Source organism: Lycorma delicatula, chromosome 11 (genome assembly GCF_047948215.1).
Source record: "Lycorma delicatula isolate Av1 chromosome 11, ASM4794821v1, whole genome shotgun sequence".
NCBI lineage: Eukaryota > Metazoa > Arthropoda > Insecta > Hemiptera > Fulgoridae > Lycorma > Lycorma delicatula.
In genome coordinates, this window is record NC_134465.1 from 36,733,382 (window position 1) to 36,759,939 (window position 26,558).

The 26,558-nt window shown below is 31.6% G+C and overlaps 1 protein-coding gene across 4 annotated transcripts in view; it reads right to left on the reverse strand.

Annotated features, from left to right (window-relative positions):
- LOC142332067 (uncharacterized) overlaps window positions 1-26,558 on the reverse strand; it is a 67,844-nt gene that overhangs the window by 15,741 nt on the left and 25,545 nt on the right. For all 4 annotated transcript variants that reach the window (XM_075378247.1, XM_075378249.1, XM_075378246.1 and 1 more), the window contains exon 2: window positions 1,090-1,236. In XM_075378247.1, coding sequence (XP_075234362.1) covers window positions 1,090-1,236 — 147 coding nt within the window. The remainder of the gene's footprint in view (window positions 1-1,089; window positions 1,237-26,558) is intronic.

Below are 26,558 nucleotides of genomic sequence, written 5' to 3' on the forward strand. Positions count from 1 at the left end.
TTGTGATATCTTCTTTCTCTGCCTAGTTGAACACTTAAGTCTCCAATTAACTGTTTAAAAAGCTTTTTGGGGATATTTGTAGTCAGATAGAGTGGATTCCAGAACTTTTCTGTTTCTTTATGGTCATTTGAAGAGTTATTTTTATTACTAGCGGGTGGATGGGTATTTATTATAGAGCAGATTTAATTACATACTTTTAGGGTGTGTTGAGTCTTGGAGATTGTGATTTGAATTCTTGTATGTAGTTTTTTATTATTAGAGGCTGACTAAAAAGATTGTTACAAACTGTGGGACATTTTTCATCTCTTTCTTCCCAGATATACCTTTGCAGGAGCCTACATCCTTCAGATTCCATGGAGTCCTAGTTGGTGTTTATTTTTTGCAGATCCATGATGAGAATTTTGTTAGTCCATTAAACGAGTTATTATTTTTAGTTTATCAGTCTGCATGAGCGACTTTACATTGTGTGTGGAAATGTAAGTGATTTGCTTTGCTTTGATTTTGGGCTTTGTATTTTTCTTGTTCACATGCATAATGTTGGGGCATTCCAATGCTTCTGATCGCATGTTATCTTTTACGTGGCAGCCCAGCAAATCCAAATGCTGCCTTCTCTAAACTCTGGTGTGGCTTGGTTCAACCGATGGAGTTTTCCTTAAAAGACCTTTCATGATTGATTGTCAAAGGAGAGTGGTACTAGGAAACTCAGTTACAACTCTAAATATGATCTAGTGAGGTGTGATTTGATGATAAATGAAGCTGTGAATATTGTTTAGATTCAGTTCACTGAAACAATTTCTCCTATTTGTTCTGGATATAACCATGCACACATCATGGAGGCTCAATCTGACTTTTATTAAAGTTGTTATTTTGAAGAAAAGTTATAACTCTGATCCTAAACATTACGCCTATTCATTGCAAGATATTCACAAATTGTATAGATATGAGTTTTTTCTAAATAAGTTATTTTTTATTAAATAACATCTGTAAAAATAGATATGAAAAACAGGGGGGATAGACAATAAATACTCGCGTGTGTGCTGATGTTAAAAAAATTATATTACATTAGAAAACTATATATCTTTTACTTACACAATCAAATTCTGGCTCCTCATTAATTCGTAAGAATAAACAATCTGTTTCTTCAGGTACGCTTTCTTTTAATTCTGTTTTAACTACAATTGATGTATTTAATGAATCTTCATCAATCAATGAATTGTTTATGGATGCATTCATTTTCTGCAAAATAAGATCCAAATTCTTATTCATTTAAATGTAAAAAATAAAATCAATCATAGGCTGAACACAACAATTATTCTTCTATGAGTTTTGAGCTCCTAACTCAGTAGTTTTCTTTACATCTTAATGATTAATTTGCAGTAAATTTTTAAAAGGTATACCATAAAATGTAATAATTTTCCATTCAAAATAAACACTCAAACCCGTTAAAAATAAATTATTTACCATGTTTAAATAGCTGCCTACAATAATCTGCAGCTAATAAATGAGAAATTTAGTTGGCGGTTTTTTGTTTCCTTTAACATGAGGGATTGATAGCACGAAAAAACTTTTTTTTTTACAAAAACGTTATTCACTCTGAGAACCTATAATTTATTTTAATCATTTTTCAGTCCTTAAGTATAACTCAGAATTATGTTGTTTATATGTAATTTAATTCATCAGAATTAACTATTTTTGGTTTTATCTAGAAAAATAAGAATATTTATTTCAGTTGATAACAAGTACAGTTGGAATAGAGCAGAAGGTTAACCAGAAGAGGAATGCTAGCGGCTGAAGCTTGATTGAAAGTGATGCAAGAATTTTGCCAAGGATAACCATATTATGGTAAATAAATATAGTAAAATTTCTCATAAGCAGAAGAATGCAGCAAATGTTATGGATACCGGAAATTAAAAATTTGTGAAAAATAATTTGTTCATTTTAAAATTATCAGATATATTAACATTTATTATATGGTAATTATATAAAATTATAGACTCAGCTCTAATGTTTTTCATATTACGTCACTAAATACAGTTTATATTTTAAAAATGAAACCAATTAAGAGATAGAAATATGAAAAAAAATATAAATTTTTCCTCAAAAGTCACTCTCCTGGTGTTGAGGGTCAGTGTCAAGAGGTTCTGGTCATTCTTTACAGTTGTACAGCTCGCTAATCATTTTAAATAAAGCATGTTTAGAATTAAGGATTAAATTAGTACATTTTTTAACCTCTATTTAATTTACTCCCATTAAGACATTTATCATCTAATACATTTAATTTTGGAATGTTAATATTTTAAATATTGCATTTAAGCAAAACCATTTAATAAAACTATGTCCAAAACAAATATTCTTAATGGGATAAATTTTAGATTACCTACTAATAATTTCACAAAATTAATTTGTTCAAACAAGACTAACTAAATTTGGATAATATTAAATGAAAAATATGACACGGGTATTATACTGGTTGAAACATAAAATCAATTGACATTTGCACCTGGAAGCTACATGCATCTCTTTGGCTGGTAAACAAATACACCTTTGTTTATATTTTGGAGGTAAGTTTTAATAACATTTCTTGTTTAGTCTTTTAAAGGCTATTAAAAGCTGGTTCTGGTTACAAATCAAAATACAAATTACATATCAATAAAGATGGGAAAATATGATGATATTATTCAGAATTAGTTATGCTGAAAACCAGCCACAATTAATTAGTTATAAATAATTAATTTAACTATTTCCACTACTAACCATGTCATTGAGGTAGTTAATACCTTGCCAGGCATACAACCAATGAGAAATGCTAAAGCAGTTAAATGGTAAAGATTTTTTTTTAATATTAATAAAAAAATTTAAGAGATTGTAGATTGTTGTTATTATTATATAATTTTTAATTCTTTTTGCAGGGAAAAAGGATGGATATCATCAGATGTGGAAGAAATTTATAAATCATAAAAATTTATTATAATTAAAATTGTAATATTATCGTAATGTATAATTTGTTTTTACTATGTTATAAGCCTGTAATGTGAAATTTATCATAGACATAAATATTGTTAGGCTGTTCTTATCAAGGTTTTGCCACGGTTTCCCTTGATACAATAGGGCAAATGCCGGAACAGTTCGTTTGGTTTTCCGTGGAATTTAATCTTTGATATCCTTATTCTCACCTAAAAATAATAAAAATAAACATTTATTTATAATTTTATTTTTTGTAGTTTTTTTTCATTACCTGCTTAATGCCGAATTAATGTAACCCCATTAACCACTAAAAGTTGAAATTTACTCAAATACTTTTTACTTCCTTTACTTCCTACAAGGAAGTAAAAGGAATTTTCTATCGGCTAGATGGCGTTCCGCCGTATTACAGCATGAATGAAAATTTTCCTAATGTTCGTATGTACGACATTTTAGAGGTAATTATTATTTATTTAAATTTTTTTGTGATAGATTTGAGACGAATTACTGGAGAACATTTGTCGGTAGTGATATATTATGAATTTTTGTAATATATGTTTTATATTTGTAAAAAATCTTCCAAGCGGATACTGAGCGTCACCTGAATTAGCGTCAGGCATCGCAGAAACGTTGACAACAGCGTTTTGCACATGTTGTCAACGGCATTGATTTCTGTCGAACGTTCGTTTTCAGTTCATCGATATTGCGGGGGATTGATTCGGAAACCCTACTCTTCAAATACCTGCTAAGGAAAAAATCGCAGTCTTTGCTGACGGTTCGTTCTTCTGTAAAAACAGCACAAACGACTACAACTGAACAGTTTGATATGTAACAAGTTGCTCCGTCTTGTTGAATAAAGACGTACTATTTTTCACGATCTGTTAACCGAATATACAATTATTTTAAAATTGTACGGTACACTTCTGTACTGACGGTCCGGTTAAAAAAAATATCGGCCTCGATATACGATTATCAGAAACAGCACATAATCTACCGATTTTCTAAGCGAAGTGGACGCCCAAACATTCAGTGAGGAATTTTAGCCACCCGCTACCTTGTATTTTGCGAATTGAAGTGTCACGATAAACGAATCCGTGTCTCGTCTGACGTGAAATACAACTTCGGGTCTATCTGTTCATCGACTACGGTTTTGTGAAATAGGTCGCAATAATTAAGACGTTTCGGTGTGTCTGTTTTGCTTAGTTTTTACGCGATAAGGTTTCCGATTTAAGTCGTGAAGAATCTTACGACAAGATGTGTATTTTACACGATCTTGGTGCGATAATTTACCCTTTGTTTGGAGGGCAGATTTAGAAGGTGCCGAGATTACAATTTTATAAAATATATCAGAAAATACAGCCTGTTATTTTGAACGTTATTTTATTCAGAAAAAATATTTCGTTTATATTTGTTTAAAATTTACAAACATACACACAGCCTTTTATTTGAATATACGATTTTCAAGTTATATTAAATCGATAAAACGTTTTTTTAAATAATAAAATAAAGTAAGCAACAGTTAAAATGTGGATTTTGATTTTTACCCTTTTCAAATGTCTAGTCAATTTATCCATTATTTCAATAAATAAGAAATAAAAAAAAATGGTGTCACTTTCCCATCGAAATTATTTTCTCACAATAAAAAAAAACGTTTTAACAAATAATGTTAAAACAATTCACGAGGTAACACTTACATGAAACAAATAATATTTTTTGACTATGATGAATTAATTCATAGATTCAACACAGAAGCTGTTTGAACATACACGTGGGAATATGGAAATGGAATTTTGCAGCGTATGAATCCCATCTCTAACCAGGATTCGTACCCGGGTCCCCCGGATGAAACTCCCAACGGAGATCGAAAGTATACTTTAATATTCTTTTTTAGGTAGGATAGATTTCATAAGAAATCCTGTTATAATGGGTATAGTGATTCGACTTATGAAAATTTCAACATATCTTCGCGTTTCATATCCCCCAGACACCAAAACCACCTAGTCCAAAAGTTTATATATATATATATATATATATATATATATATATATATTTCACTTTTTGTGGACACGATAATTGCCGTAATTTTGCGCCAATCAATTTCAAATTGATACATAAAATATAACGACTCAAAAATATCGGTCGAGTTCGTTAATGAACAAAATCTGATCACGGGAGTGTAAATGGAGATGCTTTTTCGAAAAAAAATAAAATATCGCTATGACTTTCTTATTAAGTAAAACATCGAATTCATTTAAAGTTTCTACTGTTCTTTGGATAAGAACCTAAAACTTATCTAAGTAAACTTTTTTGATACCTCCAACCATTGACCCAGGGGATGGAAAAAATGGGGTTCTGAAGACAAAAAAATCATACCTCCCTTAATAGGCACAGTATCGAATCGGTTTAAAGTGGTCGTTAGTTCTCTAAACATTACCTAAAACCTTTGTCTGAAACAATTTTTGATATGACCAACCCTTACAGCAAGAAATGACCAAAATATTGCTGGAATTGTAAGATGGAGCTTGTCATAAAACATATGAATATTTTTTTCACATGCAACCATTGCGGTATCGAGTAAATTTGAAATTTGTCTTAACTTTAAGATAGAAATCTTTTTTATCCGTTACTTAGCACCGGTGAAATATACCTCAGCCTTCCGGCGTGCTGGAAAGCGGATTTTTTTTTTTTAATTTCGAAGATTAGATTATGTCCCGGTTAAAAAAAATTACACAATTTAATAGGATAAATAATATATATGGCTATATGATAAAATTATTATAAAAATCGACTAGAAAATATAAATAAACGTAATATTTTTGTTAATGAATACTACATCGTTTATTTATCATAAAAAATATACCTTTTCTAGATTATCATCTGTATAAAATAAGTTTCAGAATAAATAAAACAGATAAATGCACATCTCCGTGGCGGAGTGGTAGGTAGCGTCTCAGTCTTTCATCTGGAGGTCCTGGATTCGAACCCCTCTCAGACATGGCGTTACTCATACTCTTCAAATGTCCATTCTCACAGAGAAAAATGACCAAAGAGGTTGATGCCCGTCATCTCAAAAAATCGTATCAAAAATTATAAAAAAACGTTGAAAAAGTTATTAAATTCATAAATCGGAGCCCCTAAGGTTACATTTTTAAAAAGTATCCGTTCTGCCCGCATTAATACTAGACACAATTGGACTTTCAATTTTCAAAAATGAAAGTATAAAAAAAAATTATATTTTAGCTATCTCAGTTTTACTCAGCGCCCCCATGTTACGGTGTTTTAATAAGTTTATTATTGGAATATTATTTTTTTTCAATCGGTTGGTTCAATCTGATGCAATATTAATAAATAATTCGAAAAAAATGGATTGTTTGATTCTCCCTTGTCCAATGGAGACGAAAAATCAACCGATTTATAGTCAACCGACTATTTGTAGCAACTTTCAATTGTTTTTTGGTAAACTGGTTTTCGTTTACTAGGTAGGAGGCAAAATCCGATTAGAAATTATGTTGAATATTCCTACCGTTAAACCGATCGATTTAAAACTTATTTAATACGTACTTTCATTCTACTAAATCTCAATTTTCTACAATCGCTATATAAAAATTCAAATTAACGAAAACTAGCCCTCCCTCGACTTTGTTTTTCAAAAATTTAATCCTATCAATACCTCATAAAGAACATTTTGAGTCGTTTTCCAAGCGTTTATGTCGAGTCTGTCTGAAGTAATTAATAAAAATACAGGTATGCTACGAACATACAATTCCAGAAATTTTCTATTTTGAGTTTAGGTTTATTTTATCTAATAGCGCTTACAAACTTCAGCATCTACAAAAGCCCCAAAACCCAAATCGTTAAACTATTTGTTTATAGCTATGCTGTTTCAGCATCGACAGAATTTTAGTCGGGAAGTTAAAATACAGATGAGTTCAACGGTATTACTAAAATAGTCATTAATACGTGAACGTAGAAAGGAAATCGACCAAATTTTTTTTCTACAAACAATCTTAATTTTAAAAAGATTGTAAGGACAGAATAATAATAAAAAAACAACTGCTTACACTTTTCGTAAAACAAAAGAATACACACTGAAAAAAAATAATAATAAACGTAATTTTAGCGTTAACGAGATCGCGTTAAGCAAACTAATCTCTAAGATTGGAAATATTAAACGTAAAATTAATTTTGTCAAGACGGTGCGAAATTATTCTTTAAAGAAAATAAAACCGGTTACAGATTCCTACGGAAAATTTATATTGAAATTAGAATAAAAACCAATTTGGCTCGTTATAAGAAAAGAGAAATACGCCTTTGCGCTAGGCGACTGAAAATAAAATTAATTTAAGTTAGAAAACAATTATTGGAAACTTATTGTAACAGCAATGCAGAAAACTATCGTTAAATAAAAGTACGGAAACACCGTTTAAAAAACTTTAAAATTAAAATTTTTTCTTTTAATTTTTCTTTCTCGCAAAAGTTTCTAGAACGCTAAACGTTACTCTTAACGGTTGACGAGATTGAATCTTCATGTCATCGAGTCTTTAGTTAAAATCTTTTTTTATAATACCAAACTTAAAATAAGAAAAGTGAAGTAGCGGCTGGTTACAGGGTATCATTTTATAAATTCATTTTTTTTTAAATTTAAATTTCTATCTTTGCATTTACAATGCTTATTACTGATGTATATAAATATATTTTTATTTAATTACGATTATTTTATTCAGCATAATCTAATTTTTATTAATGATCACAAAGATTAGACGCGTAATAAATTGTTGCCGGTATCGCTTTTGAATAATAACTGTAAATTCTATTACGCTGGAATGAATCTTCATTAACATTGGGAAACATTGTTTCCCTTTGTAAAGCTATAAGGAAAAAAGAAATTGTGGAATAAACAAATAGATTTTGAATATTTTTTTACAAACTAATTTCTATTTTTTGTTATATCCGAACACTTATTTAAATAAAATAATTATTAAAAAAGAAAATATAATTTTATAACCAAGAAAAATCCTTTCCAATCGTGGATTTATTGCATTTCATTAGTTTTAGTTGTAAATGCAGTAAATTACAGAATGTTTTAAATTTTAAATATTTTTATAATCTACTAAAGTATATTTTTTTGGCATTGAACACATTTAAAACATACGAGGTACAAGAACCATCATTCAGATAATACTTTTTCTGATAGTAATGATGTTCATTACATCCGCGATCATAGCGATCATTCGGAGAGATGTCATTTGTAGAGCTGATAATCACCTGCATTTTATTTTAACGCAGGTATATAGCAAAAGCTGTTCGTTCAGCTTTAACGAAGAAGGTAACAGGAAACCGCTTCACTCCTGAGGTTTCCTACGTAAACTTGGTATGTTTTGATTGTTGTTCTTAAGAATGTATTTGAAGTTGCGGCTTTTGGCCGGTGTCATGCTGTTTTAATATTTTCCTGACACCGGTTAATTATTTCTATATAGTGAAAAAATAATGATTCAAGAAAAAAGTTTAAAAAATTCGTTATTTTATTACTTTTTCTGCTTTCCTACCCCCAAAATCACATCCCAAGAAAATGTTAGGTTTATTTTCATTTAGCATATTAAATGGAAGAAATAAGAAAATTTCACTGAAAAATGTACAACAAAAAGTTATCTAAGGTTTCTTTTTTATGGGTGGGGGTGAATCATGATGATTTTTTATTGTAATATTATTAATAAAGATTTAAATAAACTAGAAACTTTTTTAAAAATTCCAGAATTTGATATTTTTAAACTTTGATCGATTCTCCCATCACCAATATTGTCTCCAAAGTTACGAAGACAAAAAGAAAAAAAAAATACTGTGGACACCGCATGACTTAATTGTACGCCTATTAAATTACATATACACATTTTTTTTAGAATGAAAGGTAAATAAAATTTTATTTCATTAATAAATTCGGATATTTTTTCATATTCTTTATCTTATTTAATTATTATTTATTGTAAAAATTGTTTTACAATCAGAGGTTAATAATTGTTAATAAATCAATGTATTTAAATTAAAAAAAAAGAGATGAAGTCGAATTGGAACCGATCCGATTAAATAAACAATTATTATTAATTAAATTCTGAATAAGTGCTCTGTTTCTGTCCAACCTATGGGCCCAAACGGACGCAGCATAAAAGACCATACTTTCGACGACACCTCAGTACACCGTGTACAAATGACGGCCCGATAGCCCGTAATCCTTCCCAGCAATCCTCCTATGCTTGTGCATCAGAGACACTTACGTACTTATGAACTCTAACTCGGCTGATCACACAGCCTTTATACTTAATGTGAGGGTCGCCTGGGCCGTGACCCTTTCTGCGAATGTCAGTCTCAGAAATCCGTCAAATACCAGGTTGCACTGCAGGTGACCGAGAACAGAACCCTGCGGGCTTCCCCTGGTGACGGACGTTTCCACAGCCAGGTACGTATCTCTAAACAGAGCCGTACGCTTATACAAATAGTCACGCAATACGGCCTGCAGGGCTACTGCAACATTGCGGCGTTCCAACTCATAGAGGACAGAACTCCAACACATGCCGGTGTTCTTTGGCGGTTGGGTTTCAATTAACCACACATCTCGGGTATGGTCGAACTGAGAATGTACAAGACTACACTTCATTTACACTCATACATATCATTCTCATTCATCCTCTGAAGTATTATCTAAAAACGGTAGTTACCCCTCCGGTAACTACCGTAACTACCGGTAACTACCTAGACAGGAAAAAGAAAGAGAACTCCAACTCCAACATAAGGATGGAAATGCTCCCTCTATGTCAATAAAAATTGCCAAAACATATTTACAATCGGCGCTTCGGCAAGAGCATTTAAGATGCAATCCTTGGTTTCAACCCTTTTAACGAAGCCGTACTGGCCTCGATTAAGAAGCGAGTTCATATCGATGCTTTCCCGAGCCGTTCCACAACCAGCCTTTCAAGCAACTTGGCTGACGGGTCGATAACTGCTGATCTCACTCGGATCCTTTCCTGATTTTAAGAGCACCCTCACCAAAGCCACCTTCCAAAAATTCGAAAAGCAACCCCAGCTTAGGCACCCCGAGAACAGCCTGCCAAACGACTCTGATAGAAAATAGCAACAGATGATAGAAAATATCCGGGTCAAGTTGATCAGTCCCCGGTGCCTTTATCTGTGTTATCCTGATTTTTGAACAAGATAGGGTTAAACTAGACAATAACTCGATCAAAAGTTTTATGAATGTTTAAGCCACCAAAGGAAAAACTGAATAGCAACCGCATTCGTGTAATTTGACGCCTGCAATTTATAATTTTTTTTTAAACAAAAATAAAACACGGTATTTCCTTTAAATACAAATGACCTGAACAATTTCAAGCTTTTAAATATTTGTTCTGACTTTATAAATCAGAATGAAACTTTATTAAAAATAAAAGATATGTACTTCATCGGTTAAACGCTGTATGAACTCGTAAGAACAAAAGGACAACACTCTTAACACTTCTTCCGATGTGAATTGGACATAATAAAACCTTTCTTTATTAACTTTTTTCTAATTAGTAAATAGTGAAACTGAATTTTTGTTCACCTGGTCTAAGATACCCGCCTCAGAATTGTTTCATACTATTAAGATGTATTATTTACACGCTTAATAACACATTTTAGCCAGGTTTCTATGTTGCTTGCATGTACTGCCTGTAATTTCATGTAAAAAATGTTACATCACATCGATTATTATATTCAGCATTCCTGATGCTCAGTATATATACAAAATTTGACTTAAACTTTACTGAATGACCGATAACTACATTTTTGAAAAAATCTTTAGATTCAACCAAGTCAATATTCAAAATGTGCGTTTACAATTTTTTCTAAAAAACTTAATGAATATTACTAACACTGATTGTAAATGCCATGTTATTTCATAAGATATCAATTATTGAAATTTCCAATATTAATATTTTTACATTATTTTATTTTTCTGACAGTACATATATGTATTATTACATCCATAATATTTGATTTAATATTGTACAGCAAATACGACAATGCGTTCTTATGTATGATTAAATTTCATAAGGGCATAAAGTTGTAGATGACCTGAAATGAATCCCAGTTACTTCTAAAAATAGTAGAGCCATCCTCAAGAACAATAAAAATCCCGTGCCAGATTTACCAAAAAATGCGAGAAATGATATATTTCCTATGGCCTTCTTCATCGAGTCAAACATATCAGCATGCCGAGTACGTAGAAAAAATCAACTAATATTTAGCTGACAATGGACTTTTTACTACGCTCGACACACGGACTGGCTTTTTAATAAACATCACTGCTCTCAGAGAAGGCTGCTCTAACTGGTATCTCTTGTGCTTTGTTATCTTTACATGCATTACATTTGTAAAAAGAGACGGGGACAAACAGTGCAACGTTACATGTTAATTTTTTCCTTTCTATTTTGAAACAATTGATTATACACACTGCTTTAACTCGGTAGGAAATATTCATGCGCTCACATATTGCATAATATTAGCGTTTTCACTTTCCCATCTACGTAGTGCTATAGCAGAGCTGTAGCTCTACAAGGGAAAGTATTGTAATCGGTCCGATTCGGGCATATGTGGTTTTCAGCCGATCTTCAGGTTTTGACATCTAAGGAATCCAAAAAACCAAAATCCAAAACAAATTTGATTTTTGACTTTTTCTTAACTGCAGTAATAAGCGTTCATTGAGAGCTTTTCAATGATATATCACGAGTGAGACTTTTTCCATCGGTTCTAGAGTTGAACCTAAATGAAAATTTAATTTATGAAATATCTGGATCTATAAGGGGAAGGCATATCGGTTCGAATCAGACATCTCCTTTTCCAGTTTAACATTTTTTTTTTTTCTATTTAATTAAATATATTGATTTATTAATAATTATTAACCCGTGATTGTAAAAAGAATTTTACAATAAATAATTATTTTCAATAATAATAAAAAAATATGAAAAAAAAATCAAAAGTTATTAGTGAAATAAAATTGTATGTACTTATAAAAATGAGTAGACTATATGTAATTTCACAGGCATTATTACATGTATGTGTACGTAATAGAGATGGTGAAACATCTGATTATTTAATAATAATTGAAAATTATAATTTAGAATCATATTATTTTTGGAAAGAAAGGAATGAAAAAGAAAGTGTAACTAAACTAAACTGGTACAAGGGATTTATTTAATAAATTCAAATATAAAAAATATTCAAATTAAAAAAATATTTTTAAGAAAAAAAGAAATGATTGTTGATTTTTTAATAATTCAAATAAGTGAAGATATCTTTGAAGAAATGTTATTGTATTTATAGAAAGAATAGCTGATTTAAGTACATTAGAAAAGAAAGATATGAAGCAACTGCAGACTACAGTAGTATAATACATTACCGTTAAAAAACAAAGTGACACCGCAAAGACATAAATCATTATTAATAGACAAATAACGACAGCGTCCAGTATATTAAAAAACAGTTTTGTAACTCGTTGTATGACAAATGTATGTGTTTAGAAAGAGAGAGATGATAATGAGTGAGCTAGTAATTGCGCAGCTGTGCAATATGAACGAATTATTATGAACAACTAACAAATCTATTACGTTTCTTTTATTCTCTTGGTCTTTTGGCTATGCGTTCTACTCGTGCTTCCATATATCTCAATACATACACACGCACGCGCATAAGCAAAGCAAATAAAATGTTTAGACTGCACAATTAAAGGAAAGAACTATTTAAAACTACATTATCTATACGAATATAATTTTGTGTCTTTGATTAAATGTTTTTAAAATTTTTACATTTCCAAGCATATAACTTAGAAGGGATACGAGGGCTTTTAAAATATTAAAAGTTGATAATTTTTATTAATTTACTATCATTAATTTTTATTACATTTAAAGGAGGAAAATAGAAACAGAAAAAAATAATTATCAGCTTCCATTACGGTCCAAAAGCGTACTGCCCCGGGTTGTCTGCTACAACTTGATTGTTTGTCAACGAAATTTTAAAAGTGAGGTGTCATTTTGTTCAAAATAAAATGCTTAATAAATTTTGTAATTAGTAAAAATGTTATCAAACAATTACAAAGATACTGACGAATAAAAATTATGATGACCGCCATTTTGAAGGTGAAGTTTTCAAAATTTTTATTTTTAAAATAAAAAATTAGATTTTCGAAATTTAATTAATGTAGGTTTACCCGCTCCTGAGAAATGAGAAATATTTTTTTTTGTTGAATATCACAAACTGGCGTCCGAAGGAAAACAAAGCTGAGCAGGACTTATGTTGATATGATTATTAAAAATTTGAATCTGAGAATTTTGAATTTGAATTTTATCTTAACATTTTACTTTTAACAGGTAATTGTGAATAGCGATAAATCTTGAGATCAACAGTCCATACGTAATTACTAAAAATCTATTCCAAATTTTTGAAGTTCTCTACGCATATAGTACGGGCGAACCCGCGACGAGGAATGCTAGTAATCAAATAAAATTTGAACATGATGAATTTTTTACAGAACAAGACTATACAGAACAATTAGTTTAACTAGTCATGCATCAAAAATCTTAACTAGAATTTTATACAGAAGAATTGAGAGGAGAGTGGAAGAAGTGTTAGGAGAAGACCAATTTGGTTTCAGGAAAAGTATAGGGACAAGGGAAGCAATTTTAGGCCTCAGATTAATAGTAGAAGGAAGATTAAAGAAAAACAAACCAACATACTTGGCGTTTATAGACCTAGAAAAGGCTTTCGATAACGTAGACTGGAATAAAATGTTCAGCATTTAAAAAAAATTAGGGTTCAAATACAGAGATAGAAGAACAATTGCTAACATGTACAGGAACCAAACAGCAACATAACAATTGAAGAACATAAGAAAGAAGCCCTAATAAGAAAGGGAGTCCGACAAGGATGTTCCCTATCTCCGTTACTTTTTAATCTTTACATGGAACTAGCAGTTAATGATGTTAAAGAACAATTTAGATTCGGAGTAACAGTACAAGGTGAAAAGATAAAGATGCTACGATTTGCTGATGATATAGTAATTCTAGCCGAGAGTAAAAAGGATTTAGAAGAAACAATGAACGGCATAGATGAAGTCCTACGCAAGAACTATTGCATGAAAATAAACAAGAACAAAACAAAAGTAATGAAATGTAGTAGAAATAACAAAGATGGACCGCTGAATGTGAAAATAGGAGGAGAAAAGATTATGGAGGTAGAAGAATTTTGTTATTTGGGAAGTAAAATTACTAAAGATGGACGAAGCAGGAGCGATATAAAATGCCGAATAGCACAAGCTAAACGAGCCTTCAATAAGAAATATAATTTGTTTACATCAAAAATTAATTTAAATGTCAGGAAAAGATTTTTGAAAGTGTATGTATGGAGTGTCGCTTTATATGGAAGTGAAACTTGGACAATCGGAGTATCTGAGAAGAAAAGATTAGAAGCTTTTGAAATGTGGTGCTATAGGAGAATGTTAAAAATCAGATGGGTGGATAAAGTGACAAATGAAGAGGTATTGCGGCAAATAGATGAAGAAAGAAGCATTTGGAAAAATATAGTTAAAAGAAGAGACAGACTTATAGGCCACATACTAAGACATCCTGGAATAGTCGCTTTAATATTGGAAGGACAGGTAGAAGGGAAAAATTGTGTAGGCAGGCCACGTTTGGAGTATGTAAAACAAATTGTTGGGGATGTAGGATGTAGAGGGTATACTGAAATGAAACGACTAGCACTAGATAGGGAATCTTGGAGAGCTGCATCAAACCAGTCAAATGACTGAAGACAAAAAAAAAAAGAATTTTTTAAGGAAAAAGTATTATTTATAAAATATTCAGACGAACCAGAAACGTTCGTGAAAATACCTTCATTAAAGAATAAAAAGTAAATTTAGTACTTTTAACTCAAACTTTAGAGTTGAGAAACAGGAGAAAAAAATACGGGACGGTGTCATTTTTTACTGATAGATACACACACACGCGCGCGCGCGCGCTCAAAACACACCAATACGCGCACGCGCATACACACACAGCATTACATATACGCGCGCGCGCACTAACACATACATATATAGACATACACATTTACTCACTCTGACACATACACACACAAATGCACTCACATACATACATACATACATACATACATACATACACACACACACACTCTCACTCTCTCTCACACACGCGCGCGCGCACACTCACAGACACACGCCTTAATATACACACGCATACGTCACGCCGAAACTAGTCAAAATGGGTTTACGGATGGTCAAAATGGATATTTCCGTTGAAATCTATAAACCGAAATCTTCGTGACAGTAATATATTTTTATTTTTACACTTATATCCCATTTTTAAAAGATAATATTAATTTACAACATATTTAAGGAAATATATGACCGCGAAAAATGTCGGTTTTCAGATTTCAACGGAAATATCCGTTTTGACCACCCCTGAATCCATTTTGACTAGTTTCGACGTGACGTCTGTACGTACGTATGTATGTATCTCTCATAATATAGAGCATATATGTATGTATGTATCTCAAGAACGACTAGCCGTAGCATGATTAAATGTTGGATTTAGGGCTCTTGTACACCTCCCTTTTTGATTTGTTTGATTGCAATCGGGTTGGTTGGGTTTTAAACCCGACCACCAAAGAACACCGGTATCCACGTTCTAGTATTCAAATCCGTGTAAAAATAACTGGCTTTACTAGGACTTGAACGCTGTAACTCTCAACTTCCAAATCAGCTGATTTAGGAAGACGCGTTAACCACTAGAGCAACCCGATGGGTTGCGGCAGAAACGCTGAAACTACATAAAGTACAGGACGGAGAGAGAATAGAGAAAATAGAGAAAAGAATCTTACGGAAAATATTACGCCCGAAAAACAACACAGGACTAGATTATAAACAAAGATTAAACCAAGAGCTATATTCCAAAATAGAAAAAATAACAGATGTAATCAGGAAAAGAAGACTGCAATTCTACGGACACATATACAGAATGGAGAACACCAGACTAACAAAACATCTTCACCCTACTAAGCACTCACAAGAACAAGATAACCCGGCTTAAAGAAATAGACAATGACCTAGTAAACGATTCAATAGACTCAGACATTTTAATAGACAGAGCGACATTCAGAAAAACAATACAGGAATTTTCAGCAGAGTAAAAACCTCACTAGTAGAAGAGGGTGAACTTTGTTCAAGACGACAAAGAACACCGCTCTAGAAAAATGAAAGAAGCACGGGCTAAAAAATTGATTAAGCGTGCCCTCTAAATGGGCTATTCAAAAAGAAAAAAATTGAAAAATTAAGTTAAACACATAGAACCAGAATGTAAAATTATTTAAGTTTACATTGAATTCATATAAAATAAAATACATTTTGGAGAAATAAAACAAATATATATTTTAAGATAACGTATGACACGACCACAAGAAATATTCATAAGATAAGACAACTTAACACTATTATGAAATATACTGCCTTAGCATTCACGGTTTTATATATGTAGAGTTTTTAGTGTTAAGTAGTATATTAACGTATTTTGTATGTTATTCGTTACAATTGTATGTTAAATTTATTGTTATTGTGGATTATTTGCGTCTTTCAATTTGGTAATTAAAAATATATATTGTGTTTCACCCGTTCATCTATTTCTTTGATTAGATTACTATTTATTATTTGGACGTTAAAATGATTGCGGACTTTATTAGGAAATGTACTTGCGTAATACGAAAATTGACGTTTGCAAACTGTTAATTTTGAAAAGAATGCGGTATAAGTATATTTTCCTGATGAACGAGTATTGTACGGTGCATTTTTAAATTTGAATTCATTTATATATTTGTTTACGTGTAATATTACTTTCTTGACATATATTTGTCTCAAAGTAGGTACTTTAAAAAATTCAAATAAGCGAGCATCTCTGTAAGGAATTATGTCAAATGTCTTAGTTAAATCGAGGAATGTTGCTAAAAAAATTACGGTTAATTATTCCAGTTAAATGTAAAACCGCATCTTTTGTTGATTTTCCAGTTTGAAAACCGTACTGATTTTTACGAATAAAATTGCTTTTATCAAGAAACTTTATTATTCGTTTTTTTAATAGTTTTTCAATTATTTTGGAAAAGTTACATAACAAACTTATAGGTCTGTAATTTGCCGGCTTGTTTTTATCTCCCGATTTATATATTGCTTTTATTTTAGCTTTTTTTAAATTTAGTAGGGAAATATTCTTCAATAAAATATCCATTTATTTGTTCAAGTGGTTTTGCTATGTACTTACTTATTTTTTTTTAAGCAAGAAGCATTAAAGCTATCGATTTCAGGTGACGAGTTTTTCTTTTTAAATTTTTTATTACGTTTAATATTTCTGTAATATTAGTCGGGTTAAGAAACAGGCTACTAATAGAGGGTAGGATTAACGAAAGAGAGAGATTTTAAGTTATTTGTATTTTTTAGTATCGCATTTGCATAATTTTCTCCTACATTTGTAAAGTATTTAATTTTGGGGTTCAATTTTCGGTCGTGTAATTTCTTTTTTCATATCTAATATTTCATTAATAGATTCCAATTTTTTCTTAATATTGTTTTTATTTGATTTTAAATTAATTTTTGCTTTCTTTATTATATTGTTTAATGTGTTCCTATATTTCTCATAATAATCTTTTAGTTTTGTATTAAAAGGTTGTTTTAATAATTTACGGCGCATTATATCTCTTCCATAGCAGCTACCGTGCTCGGAATGACCCGTTGTTTTAGTGGTTTATATTTATGTGATATTTTAATAATCAGTTTATGTTTATTTAAGTAGTCGGTAAGTTTATTAATAAAATTCGTTACTACCGGTGTTATTTTTGCATATCTCGTTCCAGTTTTCTTTATCCAAGCTAGATTAAGTTCATCAAACCCACCGGGTTGGTGAACTCGTCTTCCTAAATCAGCTGATTTAGAAATCGAGAGTTACAGCGTTCAAGTCCTAGTAAAAGCCAGTTATTTTTCCACGGATTTGAATACTAGATCGTGGATACCGGTGTTGTTTGGTGGTTGGGTTTCAATTAACCACACATCTCAGGAACGGTCGAACTGAGAATGTACAAGACTACACTTCATTTACACTCATACCTCATATCATCCTCATTCATCCTCTGAAGAATTATCTAAACGGTAGTTTACCGGAGGCTAAACAGGAAAAAAGAGAGAGTCTTCACGATCGCCCCGATCACGTCACTCTTCCAACGGAACCGCTCTTAAAGCAAATATGGTCTATGCAGCTGGTCGACTGCATTACGTCATCGAAACTGTTTTGTAATCGTATAGATTTGTTTACACATGATTTAAATCCATATAGTTGCATAATACTAAGAAATTCATTTATCAGCTTATTATTATCAAGAATATTCAAATTCGTATCCCCCTATTAAAACTACGTTATCATCCGTCTTTATGGTTCCCGTTATTAATTCTAAAATCAATACCAACTGAATTCGCATTTTCTAACTCTTTTCTTTCTTTCTTTTTCCTGTTTATCCTCCGGGAATTACCGTTCAGGGATTCAGAGGATGATATGTACGAGTGTAAATGAAGTGTAGTCTTGTACAGTCTCAGTTCGACCGTTCCTGAGATGTGCGGTTAATTGAAACCCGACCGCCAAAGAACACCGGTATCCACGATCTCGAATTCAAATCCGTATGAAAATAAGTCACTTTACTAGGACTTGAACCTGGAACTCTCAGCTTCCAAATCAGCTGATTTGGGAAGACGCTTTCACTACTAGACCAACCCGATGTGTTGCATTTTCTAACTCTACTTACACTATTTCGTGTTTAATATTTTTATCTACAAATAAACATATACCAGTCACTCTTTGTGAGTTTATTATTTTGAATAATATACGTTATAACCTAAACTGAAATTAAATTCAATGTCATCACCGATCCAAGTTCGATCAATATAATAATCTGAAACTTAACTTTACTATTACTTAAGTAAAAAAACAAATTCATCAAAATTTTTTCTTATGCTTCTTATGTTCGTATGAATTATATTTAGTTCATATTTAAGGTTAAAATCTAATCAAGGATTAAAATTAAAAAAATTGTTTACTTTTGTATCATAGCAGTCATAAAGAATACACCAACTAACAACGATTAAATTTTACCAGACATATTTTGGAACATAATCGTAATAATAACCCAAACAATTTTATTAATATTCTCGAATATACTGTAAGCCGTCGCACCCCTTAAAAATTTGCGATATATAAATGGAGTATTTGCAAGCCCCAATCTTGTGATTAGGTATTTCATTTAATATAGTCGGAAATGGGGAAAATTTGCAAGAATTGATCAAAATTTTTTTTTTACTTTTCTTATAACTTTCAAGGCTGACTTTCAAAAAAAAATTTAAATATTTAAATGAAATTTACATACATCAAAAATCAAGTTGATATCTTTATTTGTTACCGACATTGCTGGACGTTGATGAATCAGTCAGTCATTCAGGACATGTTCTTTTATACACACCGGGTAATATTTAAGTACGGGAACAGCTTTTTGCCGCGTATCTGAGAAGTAATTGGAAACGGGAAGAAATGGAGTTCCACATTTAAAAAAAAAAATCAGCATTATTGCTGGTTTTTAAATTTTATCCGCTATGTTGAATCAAACTTAATTTTTTTAAATAGGAAGGTGGACGCATATGACGGATGATTTCGATTTAAAATTTTATAACAAAAACAATGGTGAAACCCGTTTTCTGTTAATTCCTTCGTTGTCGAGTTATAAGCAATCAAATTTGCGATGAAGGAAAAATCGTGTTAACAATAAAACGAGGTAAATCGCGCTTCATGAATAATCTTATTGTATTTTACATTGATAATGCATACAATAACGAATTTTAAACAGTGCTATAATATATATAACAAAAAAACAGATATTCAGTAGAAATTTCTGGGCTTGCAAATACCCTTCAGATAAATATCTAACAACTGTTATCGGCATTTTTTAATTCTGATCTTGTATAAGGAATGCGACGTTGTACAACATGGCGGCTGAACCAATACAGCCCTTGTTACTATTATTGTATGTTCGATGCAAATATTAGTACACCCCTTCCGATAAACTGATTAAAAAACATACATAAAATTAGAAAAATTGACTGCGTCGGGAAACGCAAGTAACCATATAGTGGGAACGAAACCTATGGGGATACTATATATATATATATATATATATATATATAAAAATATGTTGTACTTTTATGTTAAAACAAGAAGCCGAAATAATAAATTAATAATTCGTAATGTAATGGCAGAAAGGCTCCTGGAATAGACGGAATACCCGTAGAATTACTGCGCAGTGCAGGTGAGGAAGCGATTGATAGTTTATACAAACTGGTGTGTAATATTTATGAAAAAGGGGAATTTCCGTCAGACTTCAAAAAAGTGTTATAGTCATGATACCAAAGAAAGCAGGGGCAGATAAATGTGAAGAATACAGAACAATTAGTTTAACTAGTCATGCATCAAAAATCTTAACTAGAATTTTATACAGAAGAATTGAGAGGAGAGTGGAAGAAGTGTTAGGAGAAGACCAATTTGGTTTCAGGAAAAGTATAGGGACAAGGGAAGCAATTTTAGGCCTCAGATTAATAGTAGAAAGAAGATTAAAGAAAAACAAACCGACATACTTGGCGTTTATAGACCTAGAAAAAGCATTCGATATCGTAGACTGGAATAAAATGTTCAGCATTTTAAAAAATTAGGGTTCAAATACAGAGATAGAAGAACAATTGCTAACATGTACAGGAACCAAACAGCAACAGTAACAGTACAACAGAACATAAGAAAGAAGCCGTAATAAGAAAGGGAGTCCGACAAGGATGTTCCCTATCTCCGTTACTTTTTAATCTTTGCATGGAACTAGCAGTTAATGATGTTAAAGAACAGTTTAGATTTGGAGTAACAGTACAAGGTGAAAAGATAAAGATGCTACGATTTGCTGATGATATAGTAATTCTAGCCGAGAGTAAAAAGGATTTAGAAGAAACAATGAACAGCATAGATGAAGTCCTACGCAAGAACTATCGCATGAAATTAAACAAGAACAAAACAAAAGTAATGAAATGTAGTAGAAATAACAAAGATGGACCGCTGAATGTGAAAATAGGAGGAGAAAAGATTATGGAGGTAGAAGAATTTTGTTATTTGGGAAGTAAAATTACTAAAGATGGACGAAGCAGGAGCGATATAAAATGCCGAATAGCACAAGCTAAACGAGCCTTCAGTAAGAAATATAATTTGTTTACATCAAAAATTAATTTAAATGTCAGGAAAAGATTTTTGAAAGTGTATGTTTGGAGTGTCGCTTTATATGGAAGTGAAACTTGGACAATCGAAGTATCTGAGAAGAAAACATTAGAAGCTTTTGAAATGTGGTGCTATAGGAGAATGTTAAAAATCAGATGGGTGGATAAAGTGACAAATGAAGAGGTATTGCGGCAAATAGATGAAGAAAGAAGCATTTGGAAAAATATAGTTAAAAGAAGAGACAGACTTATAGGCCACATACTAAGACATCCTGGAATAGTCGCTTTAATATTGGAAGGACAGGTAGAAGGGAAAAATTGTGTAGGCAGGCCACGTTTGGAGTATGTAAAACAAATTGTTGGGGATGTAGGATGTAGAGGGTATACTGAAATGAAACGACTAGCACTAGATAGGGAATCTTGGAGAGCTGCATCAAACCAGTCAAATGACTGAAGACAAAAAAAAAAAGAATTTTTTAAGGAAAAAGTATTATTTATAAAATATTCAGACGAACCAGAAACGTTCGTGAAAATACCTTCATTAAAGAATAAAAAGTAAATTTAGTACTTTTAACTCAAACTTTAGAGTTGAGAAACAGGAGAAAAAAATACGGGACGGTGTCATTTTTTACTGATAGATACACACACACGCGCGCGCGCGCGCTCAAAACACACCAATACGCGCACGCGCATACACACACAGCATTACATATACGCGCGCGCGCACTAACACATACATATATAGACATACACATTTACTCACTCTGACACATACACACACAAATGCACTCACATACATACATACATACATACATACATACATACACACACACACACTCTCACTCTCTCTCACACACGCGCGCGCGCACACTCACAGACACACGCCTTAATATACACACGCATACGTCACGCCGAAACTAGTCAAAATGGGTTTACGGATGGTCAAAATGGATATTTCCGTTGAAATCTATAAACCGAAATCTTCGTGACAGTAATATATTTTTATTTTTACACTTATATCCCATTTTTAAAAGATAATATTAATTTACAACATATTTAAGGAAATATATGACCGCGAAAAATGTCGGTTTTCAGATTTCAACGGAAATATCCGTTTTGACCACCCCTGAATCCATTTTGACTAGTTTCGACGTGACGTCTGTACGTACGTATGTATGTATCTCTCATAATATAGAGCATATATGTATGTATGTATCTCAAGAACGACTAGCCGTAGCATGATTAAATGTTGGATTTAGGGCTCTTGTACACCTCCCTTTTTGATTTGTTTGATTGCAATCGGGTTGGTTGGGTTTTAAACCCGACCACCAAAGAACACCGGTATCCACGTTCTAGTATTCAAATCCGTGTAAAAATAACTGGCTTTACTAGGACTTGAACGCTGTAACTCTCAACTTCCAAATCAGCTGATTTAGGAAGACGCGTTAACCACTAGAGCAACCCGATGGGTTGCGGCAGAAACGCTGAAACTACATAAAGTACAGGACGGAGAGAGAATAGAGAAAATAGAGAAAAGAATCTTACGGAAAATATTACGCCCGAAAAACAACACAGGACTAGATTATAAACAAAGATTAAACCAAGAGCTATATTCCAAAATAGAAAAAATAACAGATGTAATCAGGAAAAGAAGACTGCAATTCTACGGACACATATACAGAATGGAGAACACCAGACTAACAAAACATCTTCACCCTACTAAGCACTCACAAGAACAAGATAACCCGGCTTAAAGAAATAGACAATGACCTAGTAAACGATTCAATAGACTCAGACATTTTAATAGACAGAGCGACATTCAGAAAAACAATACAGGAATTTTCAGCAGAGTAAAAACCTCACTAGTAGAAGAGGGTGAACTTTGTTCAAGACGACAAAGAACACCGCTCTAGAAAAATGAAAGAAGCACGGGCTAAAAAATTGATTAAGCGTGCCCTCTAAATGGGCTATTCAAAAAGAAAAAAATTGAAAAATTAAGTTAAACACATAGAACCAGAATGTAAAATTATTTAAGTTTACATTGAATTCATATAAAATAAAATACATTTTGGAGAAATAAAACAAATATATATTTTAAGATAACGTATGACACGACCACAAGAAATATTCATAAGATAAGACAACTTAACACTATTATGAAATATACTGCCTTAGCATTCACGGTTTTATATATGTAGAGTTTTTAGTGTTAAGTAGTATATTAACGTATTTTGTATGTTATTCGTTACAATTGTATGTTAAATTTATTGTTATTGTGGATTATTTGCGTCTTTCAATTTGGTAATTAAAAATATATATTGTGTTTCACCCGTTCATCTATTTCTTTGATTAGATTACTATTTATTATTTGGACGTTAAAATGATTGCGGACTTTATTAGGAAATGTACTTGCGTAATACGAAAATTGACGTTTGCAAACTGTTAATTTTGAAAAGAATGCGGTATAAGTATATTTTCCTGATGAACGAGTATTGTACGGTGCATTTTTAAATTTGAATTCATTTATATATTTGTTTACGTGTAATATTACTTTCTTGACATATATTTGTCTCAAAGTAGGTACTTTAAAAAATTCAAATAAGCGAGCATCTCTGTAAGGAATTATGTCAAATGTCTTAGTTAAATCGAGGAATGTTGCTAAAAAAATTACGGTTAATTATTCCAGTTAAATGTAAAACCGCATCTTTTGTTGATTTTCCAGTTTGAAAACCGTACTGATTTTTACGAATAAAATTGCTTTTATCAAGAAACTTTATTATTCGTTTTTTTAATAGTTTTTCAATTATTTTGGAAAAGTTACATAACAAACTTATAGGTCTGTAATTTGCCGGCTTGTTTTTATCTCCCGATTTATATATTGCTTTTATTTTAGCTTTTTTTAAATTTAGTAGGGAAATATTCTTCAATAAAATATCCATTTATTTGTTCAAGTGGTTTTGCTATGTACTTACTTATTTTTTTTTAAGCAAGAAGCATTAAAGCTATCGATTTCAGGTGACGAGTTTTTCTTTTTAAATTTTTTATTACGTTTAATATTTCTGTAATATTAGTCGGGTTAAGAAACAGGCTACTAATAGAGGGTAGGATTAACGAAAGAGAGAGATTTTAAGTTATTTGTATTTTTTAGTATCGCATTTGCATAATTTTCTCCTACATTTGTAAAGTATTTAATTTTGGGGTTCAATTTTCGGTCGTGTAATTTCTTTTTTCATATCTAATATTTCATTAATAGATTCCAATTTTTTCTTAATATTGTTTTTATTTGATTTTAAATTAATTTTTGCTTTCTTTATTATATTGTTTAATGTGTTCCTATATTTCTCATAATAATCTTTTAGTTTTGTATTAAAAGGTTGTTTTAATAATTTACGGCGCATTATATCTCTTCCATAGCAGCTACCGTGCTCGGAATGACCCGTTGTTTTAGTGGTTTATATTTATGTGATATTTTAATAATCAGTTTATGTTTATTTAAGTAGTCGGTAAGTTTATTAATAAAATTCGTTACTACCGGTGTTATTTTTGCATATCTCGTTCCAGTTTTCTTTATCCAAGCTAGATTAAGTTCATCAAACCCACCGGGTTGGTGAACTCGTCTTCCTAAATCAGCTGATTTAGAAATCGAGAGTTACAGCGTTCAAGTCCTAGTAAAAGCCAGTTATTTTTCCACGGATTTGAATACTAGATCGTGGATACCGGTGTTGTTTGGTGGTTGGGTTTCAATTAACCACACATCTCAGGAACGGTCGAACTGAGAATGTACAAGACTACACTTCATTTACACTCATACCTCATATCATCCTCATTCATCCTCTGAAGAATTATCTAAACGGTAGTTTACCGGAGGCTAAACAGGAAAAAAGAGAGAGTCTTCACGATCGCCCCGATCACGTCACTCTTCCAACGGAACCGCTCTTAAAGCAAATATGGTCTATGCAGCTGGTCGACTGCATTACGTCATCGAAACTGTTTTGTAATCGTATAGATTTGTTTACACATGATTTAAATCCATATAGTTGCATAATACTAAGAAATTCATTTATCAGCTTATTATTATCAAGAATATTCAAATTCGTATCCCCCTATTAAAACTACGTTATCATCCGTCTTTATGGTTCCCGTTATTAATTCTAAAATCAATACCAACTGAATTCGCATTTTCTAACTCTTTTCTTTCTTTCTTTTTCCTGTTTATCCTCCGGGAATTACCGTTCAGGGATTCAGAGGATGATATGTACGAGTGTAAATGAAGTGTAGTCTTGTACAGTCTCAGTTCGACCGTTCCTGAGATGTGCGGTTAATTGAAACCCGACCGCCAAAGAACACCGGTATCCACGATCTCGAATTCAAATCCGTATGAAAATAAGTCACTTTACTAGGACTTGAACCTGGAACTCTCAGCTTCCAAATCAGCTGATTTGGGAAGACGCTTTCACTACTAGACCAACCCGATGTGTTGCATTTTCTAACTCTACTTACACTATTTCGTGTTTAATATTTTTATCTACAAATAAACATATACCAGTCACTCTTTGTGAGTTTATTATTTTGAATAATATACGTTATAACCTAAACTGAAATTAAATTCAATGTCATCACCGATCCAAGTTCGATCAATATAATAATCTGAAACTTAACTTTACTATTACTTAAGTAAAAAAACAAATTCATCAAAATTTTTTCTTATGCTTCTTATGTTCGTATGAATTATATTTAGTTCATATTTAAGGTTAAAATCTAATCAAGGATTAAAATTAAAAAAATTGTTTACTTTTGTATCATAGCAGTCATAAAGAATACACCAACTAACAACGATTAAATTTTACCAGACATATTTTGGAACATAATCGTAATAATAACCCAAACAATTTTATTAATATTCTCGAATATACTGTAAGCCGTCGCACCCCTTAAAAATTTGCGATATATAAATGGAGTATTTGCAAGCCCCAATCTTGTGATTAGGTATTTCATTTAATATAGTCGGAAATGGGGAAAATTTGCAAGAATTGATCAAAATTTTTTTTTTACTTTTCTTATAACTTTCAAGGCTGACTTTCAAAAAAAAATTTAAATATTTAAATGAAATTTACATACATCAAAAATCAAGTTGATATCTTTATTTGTTACCGACATTGCTGGACGTTGATGAATCAGTCAGTCATTCAGGACATGTTCTTTTATACACACCGGGTAATATTTAAGT